Source organism: Drosophila willistoni, chromosome 3R (genome assembly GCF_018902025.1).
Source record: "Drosophila willistoni isolate 14030-0811.24 chromosome 3R, UCI_dwil_1.1, whole genome shotgun sequence".
In the NCBI taxonomy this organism is placed as follows: domain Eukaryota; kingdom Metazoa; phylum Arthropoda; class Insecta; order Diptera; family Drosophilidae; genus Drosophila; species Drosophila willistoni.
In genome coordinates, this window is record NC_061086.1 from 15,596,842 (window position 1) to 15,613,156 (window position 16,315).

The window sequence follows — 16,315 nt, forward strand, 5'->3', positions numbered from 1 at the left end:
CGCTATTAAGATGAACTAAGTGAAATTAATTAAAGAAAAACTTTAAGCTTTTCAGGTACCTATATCTATAAATATAAAATTAATAAAAATTCAGCTCTATTATTATAATTTTTTAATTTATGCCAATTATTTGATGTTATTCTAGTTTGAATTGTAAGGAACTGTGAGGACTTTATTACTTATTTTAATATCTGAGACTAGGTGAGTGTAGAATCACTTAATTAACTGAAATCTTAATATTTTCAGCTCCAGGTACTCCTTTTACTTTTTCTCCCTTGGCTCAATAACTTCAAGGATACAAGTCCTCAAATAATGGTTAAATGTATAGCATAGTTTTAGGAGCACGTGTTAAAAACGAAACTCAAATTATCACAACTTTCAGATTCATTTGACATTTTTTAATTTACCCAAACTTTTACTTATCAAGAGGTAAACAAGCAAATTTTTATAAAAACAACTTGTTTACTCATTTGTTTGTTTTCTGAAAGTTTAGAAGGCAGATCGATGACAAATAACATTTTCGGCAATTGAAGTCAGTAACTATTTATAAATGATTCTTCTCCCCCGTCAAAAAAGTGTGATAAACAAGATATTAATATGATAATGGAACACAAACTGAATGATGATGATGATGTCTGATTGATGATGTTGATGGCATGTGTCATTCAAGACAAGACCACAGACAATAACAAACAAGTCGTCAAAATACATGCCAATTAGAGCATGGCAAAGTTTACACTGACTGGTGACTTGCACTCACCTAGAACAAAGTAGAAGTTATGGGACCAAAACAAACAATACTTTCAATTGTATTGGTTGTGATAAGGCGGGGTTCGACGCGGCCTTATCAGTGTGTATTTATGGCAATGCTTATCAGTATGGCCCAGGTAGCTAGAAAAAGTGTGCCTAATATATATAAATCGAAGAAATTTACAGACAGTCACAGCAATTGTAATCGATATCGAGAACCAAGCACACGTAGTCCAAAGAGCCTACAAAACAACCGCAAAATAAAAATACAAAATCCAAAGTAGAAAGAAAATATCAAAACTTTCAAAATGAAATATCAAGCATTGACACTCTTCTGCCTGGCTTTGGCCACTGGCATTGCAGCCAATTCGGTGTCCAATAACGAAACCGATTGTCCTCAAATATGCAGTTCCATCTATAAGCCAGTTTGTGCCACCGATGGCAACATCTTCAAAGAATTTGCCAGCTCATGCAACCTGAAGGCCGACAATTGTCGTCGTCAACGCAGCGCCCTGCAGAGTAAGTAGAAATTAAGCCTATAAATCCAATAAATGTATATTAAATTATTTACCATTTTATTTGTTTCTTTAGCCTATTCCGAAACCGATGCCGCCTGGTGTAGCTCAGAGTTAGTAGAGAATCTTCATGAGAAATTGGGCAGCTTCAAATTGGATGTCAATGAATGCCTGAAACCCTGTTCTATGATCTATCAGCCAATTTGTGTTACCAATGGCAAATATCGTGCCCTCATGAGCAACGTTTGCGCCTTTGAGACCTTCAATTGTGCCCTGCAGGTGGCAGGAGTGGAAACCGCTGAAAAGTTCCGCATTTTGCAAAATGAGAAATGCTAAAAACATGCAGCCAGCAGACACAAATGGAACAATACAGGCATTAAATGTTAATTTCAAAACACTAAAATTGATTTGAAAAATAAATCTAAACGACTGTTAATAACAAATTTATCAAAATCTTTAAAATGGCTTGTTTGGATTTCCCCTTCCCTTAATGAGTCAATAAACTGATCATTATTAACTTCATTTTACTCTGCTCCTTTTGAAGCATCTTCGTTCTTCCGTTAGGTTTCAAGTTACCTGGGACATGAGTCAAGCAGAAATCCTCTTGCTACTGGCAGTAATGAGATAAAATGCTCTCAGCAAGTCCTTAAGTATCAAATTATAATTTAATTAGCAAACGATTTTTCGATATTTTTAAGTGATAATGATAATTAGAGGACTTTTGATGTTAATTGCTTTAGATTTGACGAATTTTCGAACTCTTGAAATGACAAACTATCAAAGAAAAGAAAGATAAAAAGTAGACTAGATTACAAGATTGGAGTAAGTATCCTCCTAGAAAGCCTAAAAGGTATAAAGAACTCGTTTTTAATCACTAAAAGAAGAGTGCTGACGAAGAAGTCTCAAAATTTGCTCTATAATTAGTTTCCTTTGAGAAATTAATTCCGAAACTGAGAAGCTTTTGCACAGTTTTTCTTTTTTCTCCCACTAATCAGAGCTAAAAACTAGGACACTTTCTTTGTCCATATTCATCAAACTGACCTCTTATTAAAAGAAAGTATTACTCCATTGGAAAATGAAACTAATTAAATTGGCAGCAACGTTAACTACTAAAGCGGAAGTACTTTAGCAATAATTATATTCTATATAATGTCCCCATCTAATATACATTCTTATCTTACTTTTGATAGGAAACTTTATCCCAAATGTTTACCAAAAAACCCATGAACAATTGAGCTTTCGTTTTCATATTATCATATTATATATTGTACAATAGTTTTATTTTATATGCAAATTAATATCACATGAATGAAAGTAAATATTGCGCAAGTTGGGGGAAAAATAAATAAATAAATTGGTGTGAATAAACAAACAAAATAAGGCAATTACAATTATTGTTTTGGGGGAACTCCCTTCCCCCAAACAAAAAAAAAATGAGATCTCTGGTTGGTTGGTTAGTTGGTTGCTTGGGTGCGGGGATTACTCTTAACAAAGTGTGCCAGGCAATTGACTAAAGCTCTGACATAGCCAGGCATGCAACAGATCATCGTCCACTCGCTCCTGGGTATTGGCCCAAAAGAATGTGCCATTATCGGTGCTTATGTATTGCAATGGCAATGGCAAATGATCCCACGCTGATGATTGGCCATTGCTTTGCTGAGGATGAGGCTGGGACTGAGTCTGATGATGTGTGTGCTGGCAGTTGCGTCCATGTTGGCAAGATCCACAGCCTTGGTTAATTGACACCTTTTCCACATAGACACTGCTGATCAATGTGGGCGTATTGGGCGGTGGTGTCAGATCAACAACTTGCTCCACTATCTTATCTGAGGGTGATGATAACAGCAATGGAGATAATGATATGGAAGATGCATCTAGCTCCAAAGTTGTTTTGCTTTCATCATCAGTAAATTCCTCTAGCTGCAGATGATGTTGCTGTTGTTGTGGTTGCTGTTGTTGTGTATTGTTGAGATCCACATTGTTGGGATGTACGAGTGTAAGTTGAGTGGGTCGTCCCTTGCCACCCACTGTGAGTAGGCGTTTCAATGGTTGCCATACTTTTCGCATACGTCTCATCTGATTCTTAGGTAAAGTTGTTGCTGCCGGTTGCTGTTGTTGTTGTTGTTGTTGCTGTTGGGCCATGGTGCTAGCTGCCGTTAAATTTTTCGTATCCACATACATGTTGAAAGCTTTTTATGTTGCTGTTGTTGTTGTTCGTGTTTCTTTATATGCAGCGAGCGTTGCGTGTGCGCACCTCGCCAGTGTTGATCGTTTACTGATGCTGCTGCGCCAATTGCCGCTCATATTTATATATGACCCGCTGTTGCTGCGCAGCGCTGCTCTGCTCTGCTGCCAATGGCCAGTCAAGAGTGAAATCGCTGCTGATCTCACGAGTAACCAGCCACAAGCACCGTACGAAATTTGAGTGCACCTCTCACACACACACACACACACAGACACACTCTGACTTGTATTTCCCAAATAAATTCCAACAGGAATCCACCGAAGTAAGCTCTTCTCCTCTTCTTCTTCTTCTTCTTTTGCTGCTTCTTCTTGTTCGTTGTGTGTACTTTTCCCATGCACGTACAAGGGCCGCCTTGATGAGTTTTTGGGTTGCAGGTAGACGACGACTACAACAAAACCTGGCACAGTGTGGCAATGGATGCATGAAATATGGTTCTAATATATGAAATATCTTCTAATATATAGACTCGGAAGTGACAAAAGATAAGATCTAATATCTATTGAGAACTATCTTTTGAATTCTCTATTCTCTATTTATATCTAATATTTTCTATTGTGCTTAGAACTTTGGAAATATGACGAATAAAATCAATTAAAAAGACTTTTAAAATTAATTAACAAATATTTTTAAGAACATTACAAATAAGTTAAATTATTTCTCTTTTCAAAAACTCAAAGTGTGAGTTTTCAAAAGAGTTTTAGAGATACGGGTCTTTAGAGTAAGTGCAAATGTATTTCTAAATAAGTGCAATGAGAACTAAAAACCCCATTTAAAACTCTTCTAACATCTCAAAAACATTATTATAATGCTGCTACATTTATGTTAACTGATTATCCCTAACTAAACATCAGTTTTATTTGTGTGGCTATTTCATGCAATTGCGAAATGTATATTAAGAAGTAGAAAATGCAATTCATACCACTGTACATGGCCCTGTTCGTCATGTATGCACGACTGACTTTGTTTCCACATTCACACGGTACAAGAGCCGGAGCTGGAGCCCAGTAGTAAAACATAGTTGTCCAGCCGGCAGCACCATCACCAGCAGCAGCAGCGGCAGCGGCACATACAATAGCCAGAGACGTAGTCCCACGGTTTGTATGGAGGGAATGTGATGCACCTGTTGCCCGATAGACCTTTTCAACTAAGACCCTGTATGCATTTCCGTCCTGGCGCAGGCGTCGTCATCGTCATCATCGACGACGTCGACGTCTTTGCGAGTGTGGGAAAGGGCTTATAAGAATTTCACTTGGGTTTTTGGTTGTTTTGTTTCCTTTCTTGTGATTTGGTGTTTTATTTTGAGTTGTTGTAGTGTAGTTGTTTTTTTTTTCGAGCAGCTGTTATTGCTACTTGTTCGCCTGTTTGTTGTCATTTATAATCAAGGCTCTGAGCCCTGGCACTGATAAGTTCATTTTGTTAAGGGAATTTTCGGGTACTTGGTTACTATCGTGGGACCAACTCAAGACGAGGGATTATGACATGTTGTTGTGGTTCACACGCTCAAACTGCTAAAGAAAAGGAAGAAACACAAAAGACGAGAGGGGGAAAACGGAGATCTAATGAGGCCATGACCTGATTTAAAGATGCAGCAGCAACACTCCTAGTCCTGGCCAGTTTCCCACACTCTATCGTACAACTAGTCGGAACGGTTTGCCAAGCCAGGGGCCAAAAAGCAACAAACTCGTGCCAATCGCGTGTGCACCGCACGCCTGCAATGAATGCTAGCAAGTCGCTTTAGCCATGTTGTTGCCGTTGCTGTTGTTGCTGCTGCTGCTGCTGCTGCTGCTTCTACTGCCTTTGCTTGGGAGTCTTTCCACCGTCCGTCGTCTCCATCGTAGCTATTAATCTTGAACTCTCAGCAGCATGTCGCTTCGTCTTGGCCCGTTCGTTGGTGCTGGTTGTTGGGTTGCTTGCCCCGCACATTTGCCCCCAATCAGCGCCTATCTTTGAACTGCACGTTTGCTAAATTGAAAGCGACTGAATCCAACTTCGACTCTATGACTACAATTGCTGAGTCTGTCCGACTTGACTGAGCCAAGCATGCGCCTGGGCTCGCGCCTTATAGGTAGACGATTGGACTTGGAGGACAGACCAACAAGTCAAAAGAGTTGCTATATCCATGTGTCTGTGTGTTTGTTAGCTCATTTTTGTGTATACTCTATATATTTTTCGGCCATTAGAATTTAGTAAACTAAACTTATTATTATTCATGGATCTTTAAGGTTTCTAGTTATTATAGAATCTCAATTATCAGATCAGTCAAAGAAATTGGGCTTACAAGCAACTAGCTTTGTAACTATAATCACTCCGAAAAAGTTTGATTTTTTTGTGGTCTTATTATTGAGAAAAGTTGTGGAAAATAATTAATTACTAGTTGGTCAAAAAAAAGCAATAGCTATACATATATGCAAAAATTATTTTTGAAAATCACTTAAAATGTCCCATTGAGTTCTTCTAGTTTTGTAAAAATGAGATTTTTAAATTATCTGCTGCATACTTTAGAGGGCGATTCCTTTATTACAGAGTTTTTTGACCAAATTCAATGGGAATGCTTTTTAAAGAAGAGTATCTGCACTTTCATATTGAAATATGTTATTTCGCTATATTTTTTCCTAACCCATCAGCAAGTATTTGGCTTTTTAGCTTTTGGTTCACACGACTTTGTGAGATGGCAACAAGTTTTGTGCAAAAGTTAATGCATACAAACACATACATAGATATCTAAATATATATATATATACATACATATATATATGACAAGCAATTAGTGTGCATTGAGGTTAGTCGAAAATGGTTTGTGGCTTGACTCTGGTGATTGTTAGTGATGTTGCTGTTTGCCGGTGTCGGTGATTTTGCATATGCCACATTATTCATACGCCACGTGTGACAACAAAGTTGAAAGTTGAGACATCTTGAAAGCTGAGGCAATGCCACAACGCCACAAATTGGAGATGGCGATGGCGATGCTGGTTTACTGATTGTTGGTGTTGCTGTCGTTAGCACAACATAAACGCCACAGCTAAGACCAAGCGAAATGGCTAACGGAAGTCATGGGCAAAAAACAAATAAACTGAAAGATTCTGCAGCATCATGGGAACTGTCGAGTCAGGCAAAATACAACAACAAACAGGAGACAAGGGAGAAGGGTATAAAGTTGTCTCTGTGTGTGTGTGTGTATACAAAGGCGTCCAAGCACAAGTGTCATATTGCTGGCAACAAATTATATACACAGTACCCATTCAAAGAATGTTGTGGTAGCCCTGAGATCAGCGAAAATAAAAAATATTTAAAAAAAAAGAGGAAAAAAACACACACACACACATCTTAGAACGACAACCGGATGTGTTGGGTATATGGGGCGATAACAACAGCAAACACACTCAGTTAGATTTTGCTATGCAAAATGTATTATTTTCTTTTTGGAATCCCACAGAAAAACTGTTACACTTTAATCGATACGCTTCAACGAAAAGTCGAAGCCTACAGTGAACGCATTTTGTTGCTCTTGTATGTATGTATGTATCTGTATGTGTATCTGTTTGTATATGTATGTAGTTGTCGCAGTCATCATCATCAGCCAAGCATGCGACATAATTGCGCGAGTTAAAGGCCCCCCCTCAACCAAGCAACAGTCCAATAGACCGACCGAGCGACCGACAAACCAACCAACCAGCAGCAACACCAACAACATCAACAACATTTCAGCAATCCATCGGATCGCATCACAATCCAGCCATCCGTCCAACGTGTGGGAAACACACGACAAATCTGTTTCCCACGGTCTCGTAAAGTAGGCACAAATACACACAGACACACACACACACACATGGATACATATAGTTTTTGGATCCCCCATCTCTCTTGCTCTCCCTATCTCGCTCTCTCTGTCGCTCTCATTTGGCTCTCCCGAACGAATGGGAGCCAACAGCGCAACTGTCATCATTGACAATAAGTATGACATGGGCAAAGGCAAGAAAGAGATCGACAAAGAAGGCGAGCGAGAAAGAGAGAGAGAGAGTAACGGCAGCTCTCCGACTGAGAGCCACGCGCAGATCAAGACCCAACAACAAGAGAGCTAAAGGAGATCCAAATCCGAACTTTAGGCTCCCTACCAGCAATCAATTGAAGAGGACGCACGCCAGAGCACACACTCTCTCGCTCACTTTGGGCGCAAACCAAAAGAGCGAGCCCGCACAGTGGGACGCATAGTGTTATTAACCCAACAAAATAAAATAATGATCGAAAACCTTAAGATAGCTTTTATTCACCTTCTTATGGCTGCCAAATGATGCTCCAATTGCTTGGCTTCACAACGTCTCTTATCATTTAGGGCTCGCAGTTGTTGTGATCTTTTGGTAGCCTGTCTAATCATTTGCAATTGCTGTTCCTCTTGAAGATTGCGCAGATTTTTACGTTGCAGACTCATCAGATCCTTGTAGAATTTGTTATGCGCTTTGCCCAACTTGACGAACTTTTGTCGCTTAAATTCAAAATTGCGTGCTTTTTTCTCGAGTTTGCTAAAATCAATTAGATCAGCGGAAGGAGTGCGAGTGGCATTGGAGGCGATTAAGAGCCTTTCCCCTGCATGCCACCTGAGAGTTTCGAACGATGAAAGAGGACTGATTTTCTCACAGTCTACGCGATGTTTGGCTAAACTTTCGCTGCTGCTAGAGGCGTGAAAATTTGGCTGGACAGGATAAATAAACTTTATGCTCAATGACTCGTCTTCTGGCAACTGAGTTGCCGAATATAGAACGCAAGTGGATTTGTCATCCGAACTCATCTCTTCGTCTATTTGCACACTTTCATGGGATGGATTTCTTGTATGTGTTGTAGAAGAAACAGAACAATGACAAGTTATAGAATCACAGTCAATTTCCGAACCAGGCAAGCTTGCAGGCTGATCGGTTGAAGGCAACTCAATCTCTTGACTTGGACTTGAGGGTGGAGTTGGGTTATAGAACATTTTTAGTGCTGGTTGCGGGACAAATTCTTCCTTATCGGGGGTTATTACCTCTTCACCTCGGGTCAACGGCATGCGATTGTCCACCTTGCTAACCACTTGCAGATTCCGACAAGTTGTCTGCTTCAAATGCTCTAAAATATATCGAGTTGCCGTACTTCTGGCACTATATTTGGGTAAATATTCCACATAGATTTGATTTAAGGCCAATGATCGTGAAGGACGCATAAATTTATCGGCAAATTCCATAATTTTCTCTCTTTTCGCTTCGTCAGACATGAGAGATTGCCATTGATAGAAAACAAGTATGTATTGAATGTAAATTTTATCCTCCAATTCGACTTGGACTATTTTTACATTTTTGTCCCATTGGGGAAATAAAAATGTTCCGTACAGCTCTGTCATAATATCAGTTCGATTAAAAATCATTGGTATGGCAACAAAAGTCCTTAACCAATGCTTAGTATCCTGATTCACATACGTTTGTAGGGGAATTTTAATGCGCTCCACAATTGATTCCTCTGACTCGACTTGCTCCTGTGCGGCGCAAAGCTCGCAGGATATATAATATGCCACAATGTTGCACATACTCTCACAATAATGACGATACATCTGTTTACCACGTGACATAGTATATATAATCTCGGTAAGTCCGCTGATTATCCGGGCCATTTTGCGACTTTGCAACGGACATTGCCTGGCCGTATCAAATGATTCGCGTACGGATGCCTCGTACTGCATTAACAGACTTCTCATTCGCCTCGAAAAGCTTTCATCATTTAGAAACTGGATGGCATTATAGATCCCACGACGAGTCTCATTCAGTTGCACGAATTCAGACTCCATTCCGGAGCTCATATTTGTGTATTTTAATGTCTAACACTAGAAATTTAATTTAAAAAAAGACTAAAAAATCAAAGATTCAACGCCATTTATTGATATGTTCGTCTATATGTCTATATGGTCAACTAGATTTCAAGGAATATAAGAGTTAGAGCCAAGATTACTATGTTCTTCATTTTGCTTGATCTTGGCACTATATATTTCATCCGTTTCTTGGATATATAGGCCACTGTGCCCGAATTACCCTCACCAGTTTAGTAGTGCCAACCTCCCCCCAACTCTCACTTACAGTAGCCTCTCTTTTTGGGCGAACGAACGCGCCGTCAAGCTACCGAGTGCGAGGTTCCGAATGCCACCACAATTGCAACCACTGTGTGTATGGGTAACTGTAAGGGTATGGGTAGGTCTGTGTATGTGTGTGTGTGTGTGAGCGATCTCGATGCCGATGCGGGAGCCCGTGGCAAGGCGAGCCAGCAGCGTCGAAGCGAGCGTCGTATAAAAGTAACTCTGGGAACTTGTTTGCCACTCATTTCATAAACGTGCCGCCTGTTGAACGCAACACAAAACGCGAGCGCAACGCATGCGCAACCGAAGCAAACCGCCAAAAACAAAAAACACGCCCTCCCCAAAGAAATTGACGTGATAAAATGTGTATTAAGTAAAACGGCGGAAAAAAAGCAGAAAACTAAATTTAAATAAAACACAAAACTACAAATCTTTAATGGTAAACTGATAAACAAAGAAAAAAAATGGTCATGGAGATGTCCAAGACGTATCAGTATCGGAAGGTGATGAAACCTCTGCTCGAACGCAAACGTCGTGCCAGGATCAACAAGTGTCTGGACGATCTCAAGGATCTGATGGTCGAGTGTCTGCAGCAGGAGGGCGAACATGTCACACGATTGGAAAAGGCAGACATCCTTGAGCTGACTGTGGATCATATGCGCAAATTGAAGCAGCGCGGTGGATTATCACTGCAGGGAGCCATCATAAATACTGGCAGCGATGCCAGCTCAAGTACCGCCCATGTCGAGTCCTTTCGTTCGGGCTATGTCCATGCGGCTGATCAGATTACTCAGGTTTTGCTACAGACCCAACAAACTGATGAGATTGGTCGCAAGATTATGAAGTTTCTATCGACGCGTCTGATTGAGTTGCAAACTCAATTGTTGCAACAGCAACAACAACAACCCCAGAGATCTCTGCCTGCCGTCGGTTTTTCGTCTGGTCGTTTGGCCTTTCCATTACTTGGTGATTACGGTGCCGCCGCCGCTGCAGCCGCAGCTAGTTACAGTGCCTATTTAGTCGGCAAGGATGAACTGATCGATGTGACCTCAGTGGATGGGACAGGTCTATCCGAGACGGCCTCCGTGACGTCAAATGAATCTGGTGCATCGGAGCCTGTCTGGCGGCCTTGGTAAAATACCTAAATCCTGTTCCCATCGGTAAATCTAGATCTAGATGTTAATTATCATTTAGTATTCCCAAAATGGCTATTAATCAAAACAACCAACAAACCAACAAAATCTGTTGTCTTCCAAAGTAAAATCAACAAATTGAAACCCATCCAATTATGGGTTCATATTTGAATTTGTTTTTCTTTACTTATTATTAATTATGAAATATTTTTAGTATTTTTAAATTTATTATTAAATTGTAAATGATTTCTTTTCTGAACTGTGATATAGTACGAGACGATCATTCGATTTCCTAAAAAACAAAAATCATAAATAATAATAATCAAATGTTTCCTAATTGCATATTTTATATCCCAATTATGTATATGTATAGAAATAGAATTAAAAATTAAGCTTTAAATAATTTATAAATGTTAATTTATCAGTTGAACAGAACAAAACATAAAAATGCAAATAAAATATAAAAAGAGAAAAATCAAATCGCCTCAACACAACTTATTGAATATTTTTTAGATTTCAGCATGAAATGAATGGAATGGATTTGGATTTGGATGGATTTTTTATGAATTCTAATTAGAACTTGTGGCGCAATTTTTAAAGAAGAAAATTTTGTTCTAGTTAAGAAATCAAATTATTTTAGTCTTGGAAAATTCTTGAAAACGTGTGAACTGCTCATATATATAGCCAAAAATGTGGAATAACTTATGTCAAATTGATTAAATCAAATATTTTTAACTGATAGATCTCTTATATATAGACGGAGGGATAAAATAACTTCAGAGAAATTGATGAAACTAAGTTATATTAGACTTAAAAAGTCTTTTAAACATGTGGATAGTTATATATTCTAGTTTAACTTTACAGAAATAAATAAAATTACATCTTTGTATGAAGAAGCAATACTGAGAGATGTTTTATTGAAGATTGTGGACCACTTATTGTGAAATTAAGATATATCTCTAATCAATAGAAATGTTTATGGACTTGGAAAACACTAGGAGAATGTTAGCTATCCCATATATTGGCCTAACTTGACAGATATTGATAGCCATAAATATAGAATAAACTGATAGGCGTTAAATAACCAATAATTTGTATGAATCACTTAAAATCACTGAAACCTAATGTTAATAAACTGAATGGCAGGCGCTAGAATTACTGAATGAAGTAGTTTGTTTGTAGACAATCGATTGAAACTATATGTATATCACTAATATTTAGCAAAAATTCCCTTTAAATTCAAAGAGCACGTGACTTGTTATCATTTTGATATGACAATGATAAGCGAATACGTGCTCAGACCTTAGTGCACATATTACATAGACTTTCACTCACTATAATGAACTATTTTTGTTTATAAAGTAATTAAAAGAGCATTTCTTTTTTTTTTGTTTTTTTCGGCTACTGTTACGACTGGCTTAATAATCGTTTGACTTGATCTTCAAAGCTTCCTATTAGCACCCGATACGGAAACCAGATCCAACACAATCTAATTGGATCCCTCTTTTTGTGCTGCCTGTTGATCATCTCGCTTGTTGATCATCATCATCATCGTTGTCTCCTACCTGCGATCACATTGAGAACTGGTTGGCAGCAACCCCTAAAAGATAATCCTAAACATTGCTACCTGCTGGAAGCAGGTAAACTGATAAATAATAAGACAACAATGTAAGGGACCATAACGAAAAAAGGTCTCACAGATTAAATTGAGGTAGATTAACCTTTTACCCAATTTCGAATGAGTCAGGGTTAATTAACAAATGTGGCTGAAAATTGTAGAGAAATAAAGAAGAGATTTTGTGTTTTGTGTTTTTGTTGATTTTTTGTATTTTGTATTATTATGTATGTATATAAAAAATGTTTAATAAAAAAAATTTATCACAAATTTTTCTAAAGCTTTTCTTTTTTGTTGAGTAAATAGTATTTTTTGTTTGCGGCTTGCATGTTAATTGTTTATCAATTAACGGAAGACGAATTAAAGCTGGTTTGGAAGACGTTTGTTTGGACGACCGATGTGGATGTGGAGGTCACTTAGGCCTGAACCCAACGATCCTGTGGCACTGCAATTTCGTTTGAGGTGCTGCAGTAGAGTGGCTCGATGAGATCATTGTCGGCTGGCAGATCGGAGGCGGCTGTCCAGAAGAAGGTACCATGGGCAGTGCGCACAAAGTGAACTGGAACTGTGGGCATTTGCTCCATTTCGTAGTCCTCCATGTCGCAAGAGGCGGAGAGACGTTCATTGGCTTCGTTCTCGAAGGATTCAATGGATGCGTTTTCCAGATCAGCATTGCGGCTATTTTCAATGGATTCCAGAGATTCCAATGAGCTGGCCTTCTTGGAGTTGATGTAGTTCTGTTGCTCCTCCTTCTCGGCTTGCTGCTTGAAGATCTTTTGCAGGAGTTTCTTGACGCTGTAAGACAGCTTCTTGTTCGATTTGATGGCAGTCATGGTGTTGGTGTTGTTGTTGATTGTGTTCTGGCACATATTTGCTTGTGTTTTAGTTGAGTTGAGTTGTTTACTGTACGAAGCGTTGAGCTCGAATGATGTCTGATCCTCGAAACGCTGGGCCTTTTATACTCTGGCACAGGACTCGAAACAAAACAAAACACAAAAAAAACCCCAGCCACAAACGCTAGCAGGTACCGGCAAGGCAAAGTGTGGGAAAGTACAAGGATACGTGTTTCGTTCGGATCTCGATCCCCGTCTCGGGTAGCACAGAAAATCCTCTTTACACACAGCAAAGCAACAACAAAAACGGCAGGTGTGTTTTAAAATTCGAAGGGACAGGCGGACAGACGGTGCATTAACCTGCCTGCGTTGGAGTGTGACGGCATGTTGTGTTGCTCTCCTCGCACCTGCAGCAGGTCTATAGCAATTTTATCCTTCGGCAGGATCGTGAGAAGCAAGACTTTTGGCCAGTTCCCACAGTTTGGGAAGGATCCTTTTAGAGTTTCAACTGAACAACACTGATCGAGAGAAAGAGAACGAGCGAGGAGCGGGGGAGAGGAGTAGGGGGAAGAAAAAAAAGGAGAAGAATCTTTTTTTCTTTTTTTTTTTGTGCTGATCACTTTTGGTTTTTATGTGTTTTTGTTGCTGCGCTGCACTTATCTCGTAAATGGAAATCCCTTTTCGATTTTTTGAACACGTGTGCAAGGGATCGAAGGGATCGCTTCGGGGACGTGGGAGAATATTTTCAATTTTCAACGCTCGACTTGAACTAAACAATTAATGTCTAACGGACGAGACAGGGACAGACGAAAGGATCATCAGATCACATAGTTCAATAGGCAAACACATTCGAGAGACGATTTAAATGCGCTGTAATTTGAAATTTATCATAATGTATAGGTCGAGAAGGCGTTACCCAAGAAAACGAGCATACTATGGAGGGAGAGACTTGAAGATGAATAGGCCAAGGGGAGAGCGGAGCGGAGCGGAGGAGGACTACAAATACGTGTCAGGCATTTTAAAGACTCGAAGGAGTTGCATTTCATTTTTAGTGTGTTGTTATTTTTTCTTGTCGTTCCTTTTTAATTTCATTTTTGGTTTGGTTTTTTTTTTTCTTTACTGATGGCTTACAATTAGCAGAAGATGGGTCCCATCCCCTGTCTGAGCCTTATTAAGGAATAGGCGGAGTAGCGTGAGTGAGGAGATGGAGGAGGAATAGGAGGAGCACACGCACAGCGAGCGTTTGGCTTGTCCTTTTCATTTTTTCATGGTTATAGTTTTACTTTTATTTTTTGGGTTTCTTGTGTTGGACACGTGATAGCGCGTGAGTCCTTTGACTTTGGCCATAAATATTTGAGCTCAACTGTGAGTTGGGTTTCCAATTTTTTCTTAGTTTTTTGTGTGTTTTGTTGGAGCTATGTCTCTGTAGGAGACAAATTAAGATTCCCTTTTTTTCTTGGGGTGAGAACTAGTAGGCTGGCGTTAACAGTTCGTTTCAGTTGTTGATGCGTTTTTTCTCTTCTTTTTTTTTTGTGATAATTACCAGATTGTCTTTTGGGTGTGGTTATTTCTTTGAAATGATCTAAGATGCTGTAGGAGGATACCAAGAGAAGAGAAACCTATTGAATCTAGCACATATGTTGTCCTTTTGATAAAGTATCTAATTGTCTTTATATATACATTATGTCATATCCAAGAGCCTTTGGTGCTAATTTCTGGTTCAGTTCACAGCTAAGACCCCCTGGGATAAGTTAGCTAATGGTATTAGAATTAATTGAAGGTTTGGTTTAGCACATATATTATGTGAATAGTTGATATAAACCTCAATCTATAATGAGTTCTAGGTCTTGTTTTTAATAATATAAGACAATTAAAGGACTTTAGACAAGTTTTTTTAGCTGAGAATCCTGATAACTTAAACAAAGGCCAGTCGAAAACACACATAAAGTGGCGAGCACATGTCGATATATGTTTTGATACTGCGACTTTGAGAGGCTGTAAAACCCACAAAAATCCATTAATCGATTCCAAATTTTTAACAAAAATCCATTAATAATATATAAAACGAAAAACAATGAATTTGTTTCATTATCCCCTTCTGTATCTCACTTGAAACTTAAATCTAATAACATGTCTATAGGTAAAATATATGTTTAGTGGCAAAATATGAAAGTTATTAAATAATTAGTTATTTTTTGTATGACTGTAAACAAAATGCACAACCTTTGACCTTTTCTTCTAAACCTCTCCTATACGTTTGCATTTCTTGAGATTATATGAAGATTTACATGCATTGTTCCGCCATAATTGAGCAATTGCACCATGACTGTATATTGGTCTAACATCTACTTCGACATGGCTTTGGACGATTCATTCTGCAGTTTACCTGACTCGAGTCTTTCAATCACAACTGAAACGAAAATTATGGCTAAGAGCGAAAAAGTAAGCCAATTCAAAACAGGATTATATTCTTTGGTTTTGTGTGTAACTGTCTATATGTTCTCAACTTTCTATGATTTTAATTTCATAATTTTTTTTGTTGGATTTGGAAAAAGTTTTTTGTTCTATTTTTGCTTCTTAATTCTTAATTTAATTGGCATCACCATCAGGAGGTCAACAATCATAATTGTGGAAAAATATTCAACATTTTTAACAAATACTTAAGTTTTTGATTGCTATTGGAAGTAAAATGGATAACCAGATTGATTGCTATTGGAAGTAGAATAGATAACCAGCTTAGATATATCAGATTGATGTGCCACATTTAGAGCTACATTTGCATCCAGGGACTTAAAGTGATCAAGGACCTTATTGATTAGACATATTTTAGGATGGTTAGTTAAAACGTCCGATCACTTCAATTGTCACTCACAGAATGTCTTTTTATTTCATTTATCTCGTGGTTCAAGATTATATCTCTCTTTGTGAGAGAGAGCTTATCTTTATCATAAGATCTATGTATTGCACAATGGGTGTTATTGGAGTTTATCATCATACTTATACTTAGCTTAAATATTACTACAATATAACTATAAATTTTATATTTAACTAATACAAAATATTATCAAAATATATATTTATGATCCTTAAAACTTACTCACTGCAAAATTTAGCTCAGTTGTCTGATTCTTAT

The 16,315-nt window shown here is 38.4% G+C and overlaps 4 protein-coding genes across 4 annotated transcripts; 2 read left to right on the plus strand and 2 right to left on the minus strand.

Moving 5' to 3' along the window:
- The first annotated feature begins 936 nt into the window (after nt 1-936).
- LOC6650158 (enhancer of split M1 protein) lies at nt 937-1,708 on the plus strand. The gene is made up of 2 exons (XM_002074047.4): nt 937-1,269; nt 1,342-1,708. The coding sequence occupies exons 1-2, from the start codon at nt 1,059-1,061 to the stop codon at nt 1,599-1,601; spliced, it is 471 nt and encodes a 156-aa protein (XP_002074083.1). The 5' UTR covers nt 937-1,058; the 3' UTR covers nt 1,602-1,708.
- An 848-nt stretch (nt 1,709-2,556) lies between these two features.
- Nucleotides 2,557-3,553, minus strand: LOC6650159 (enhancer of split M2 protein). The gene has a single exon (XM_002074048.4). The coding sequence runs from the start codon at nt 3,444-3,446 to the stop codon at nt 2,751-2,753; it is 696 nt and encodes a 231-aa protein (XP_002074084.4). The 5' UTR covers nt 3,447-3,553; the 3' UTR covers nt 2,557-2,750.
- Nucleotides 3,554-9,851: 6,298 nt separating this feature from the next.
- Nucleotides 9,852-11,214, plus strand: LOC6650549 (enhancer of split m3 protein). Its single transcript, XM_002074050.3, has one exon. It carries the CDS (start codon nt 10,066-10,068, stop codon nt 10,735-10,737), a length of 672 nt encoding a protein of 223 aa, XP_002074086.1. The 5' UTR covers nt 9,852-10,065; the 3' UTR covers nt 10,738-11,214.
- Nucleotides 11,215-12,643: 1,429 nt separating this feature from the next.
- Nucleotides 12,644-13,291, minus strand: LOC6650550 (enhancer of split m4 protein). Its single transcript, XM_002074051.2, has one exon. The coding sequence runs from the start codon at nt 13,216-13,218 to the stop codon at nt 12,766-12,768; it is 453 nt and encodes a 150-aa protein (XP_002074087.1). The 5' UTR covers nt 13,219-13,291; the 3' UTR covers nt 12,644-12,765.
- Nucleotides 13,292-16,315: the final 3,024 nt, after the last annotated feature.

Coding starts and splice junctions, on each gene's coding strand:
- LOC6650158 (XM_002074047.4), top strand. CDS start 1,059: ATGAAATATCAAGCATTGACACTCTTCTGCCTGGCTTTGGCCACTGGC. Junction 1,270..1,341: donor TCAACGCAGCGCCCTGCAGA/GTAAGTAGAAAT, acceptor TTGTTTCTTTAG/CCTATTCCGAAACCGATGCC.
- LOC6650159 (XM_002074048.4), bottom strand. CDS start 3,446: ATGTATGTGGATACGAAAAATTTAACGGCAGCTAGCACCATGGCCCAA.
- LOC6650549 (XM_002074050.3), top strand. CDS start 10,066: ATGGTCATGGAGATGTCCAAGACGTATCAGTATCGGAAGGTGATGAAA.
- LOC6650550 (XM_002074051.2), bottom strand. CDS start 13,218: ATGTGCCAGAACACAATCAACAACAACACCAACACCATGACTGCCATC.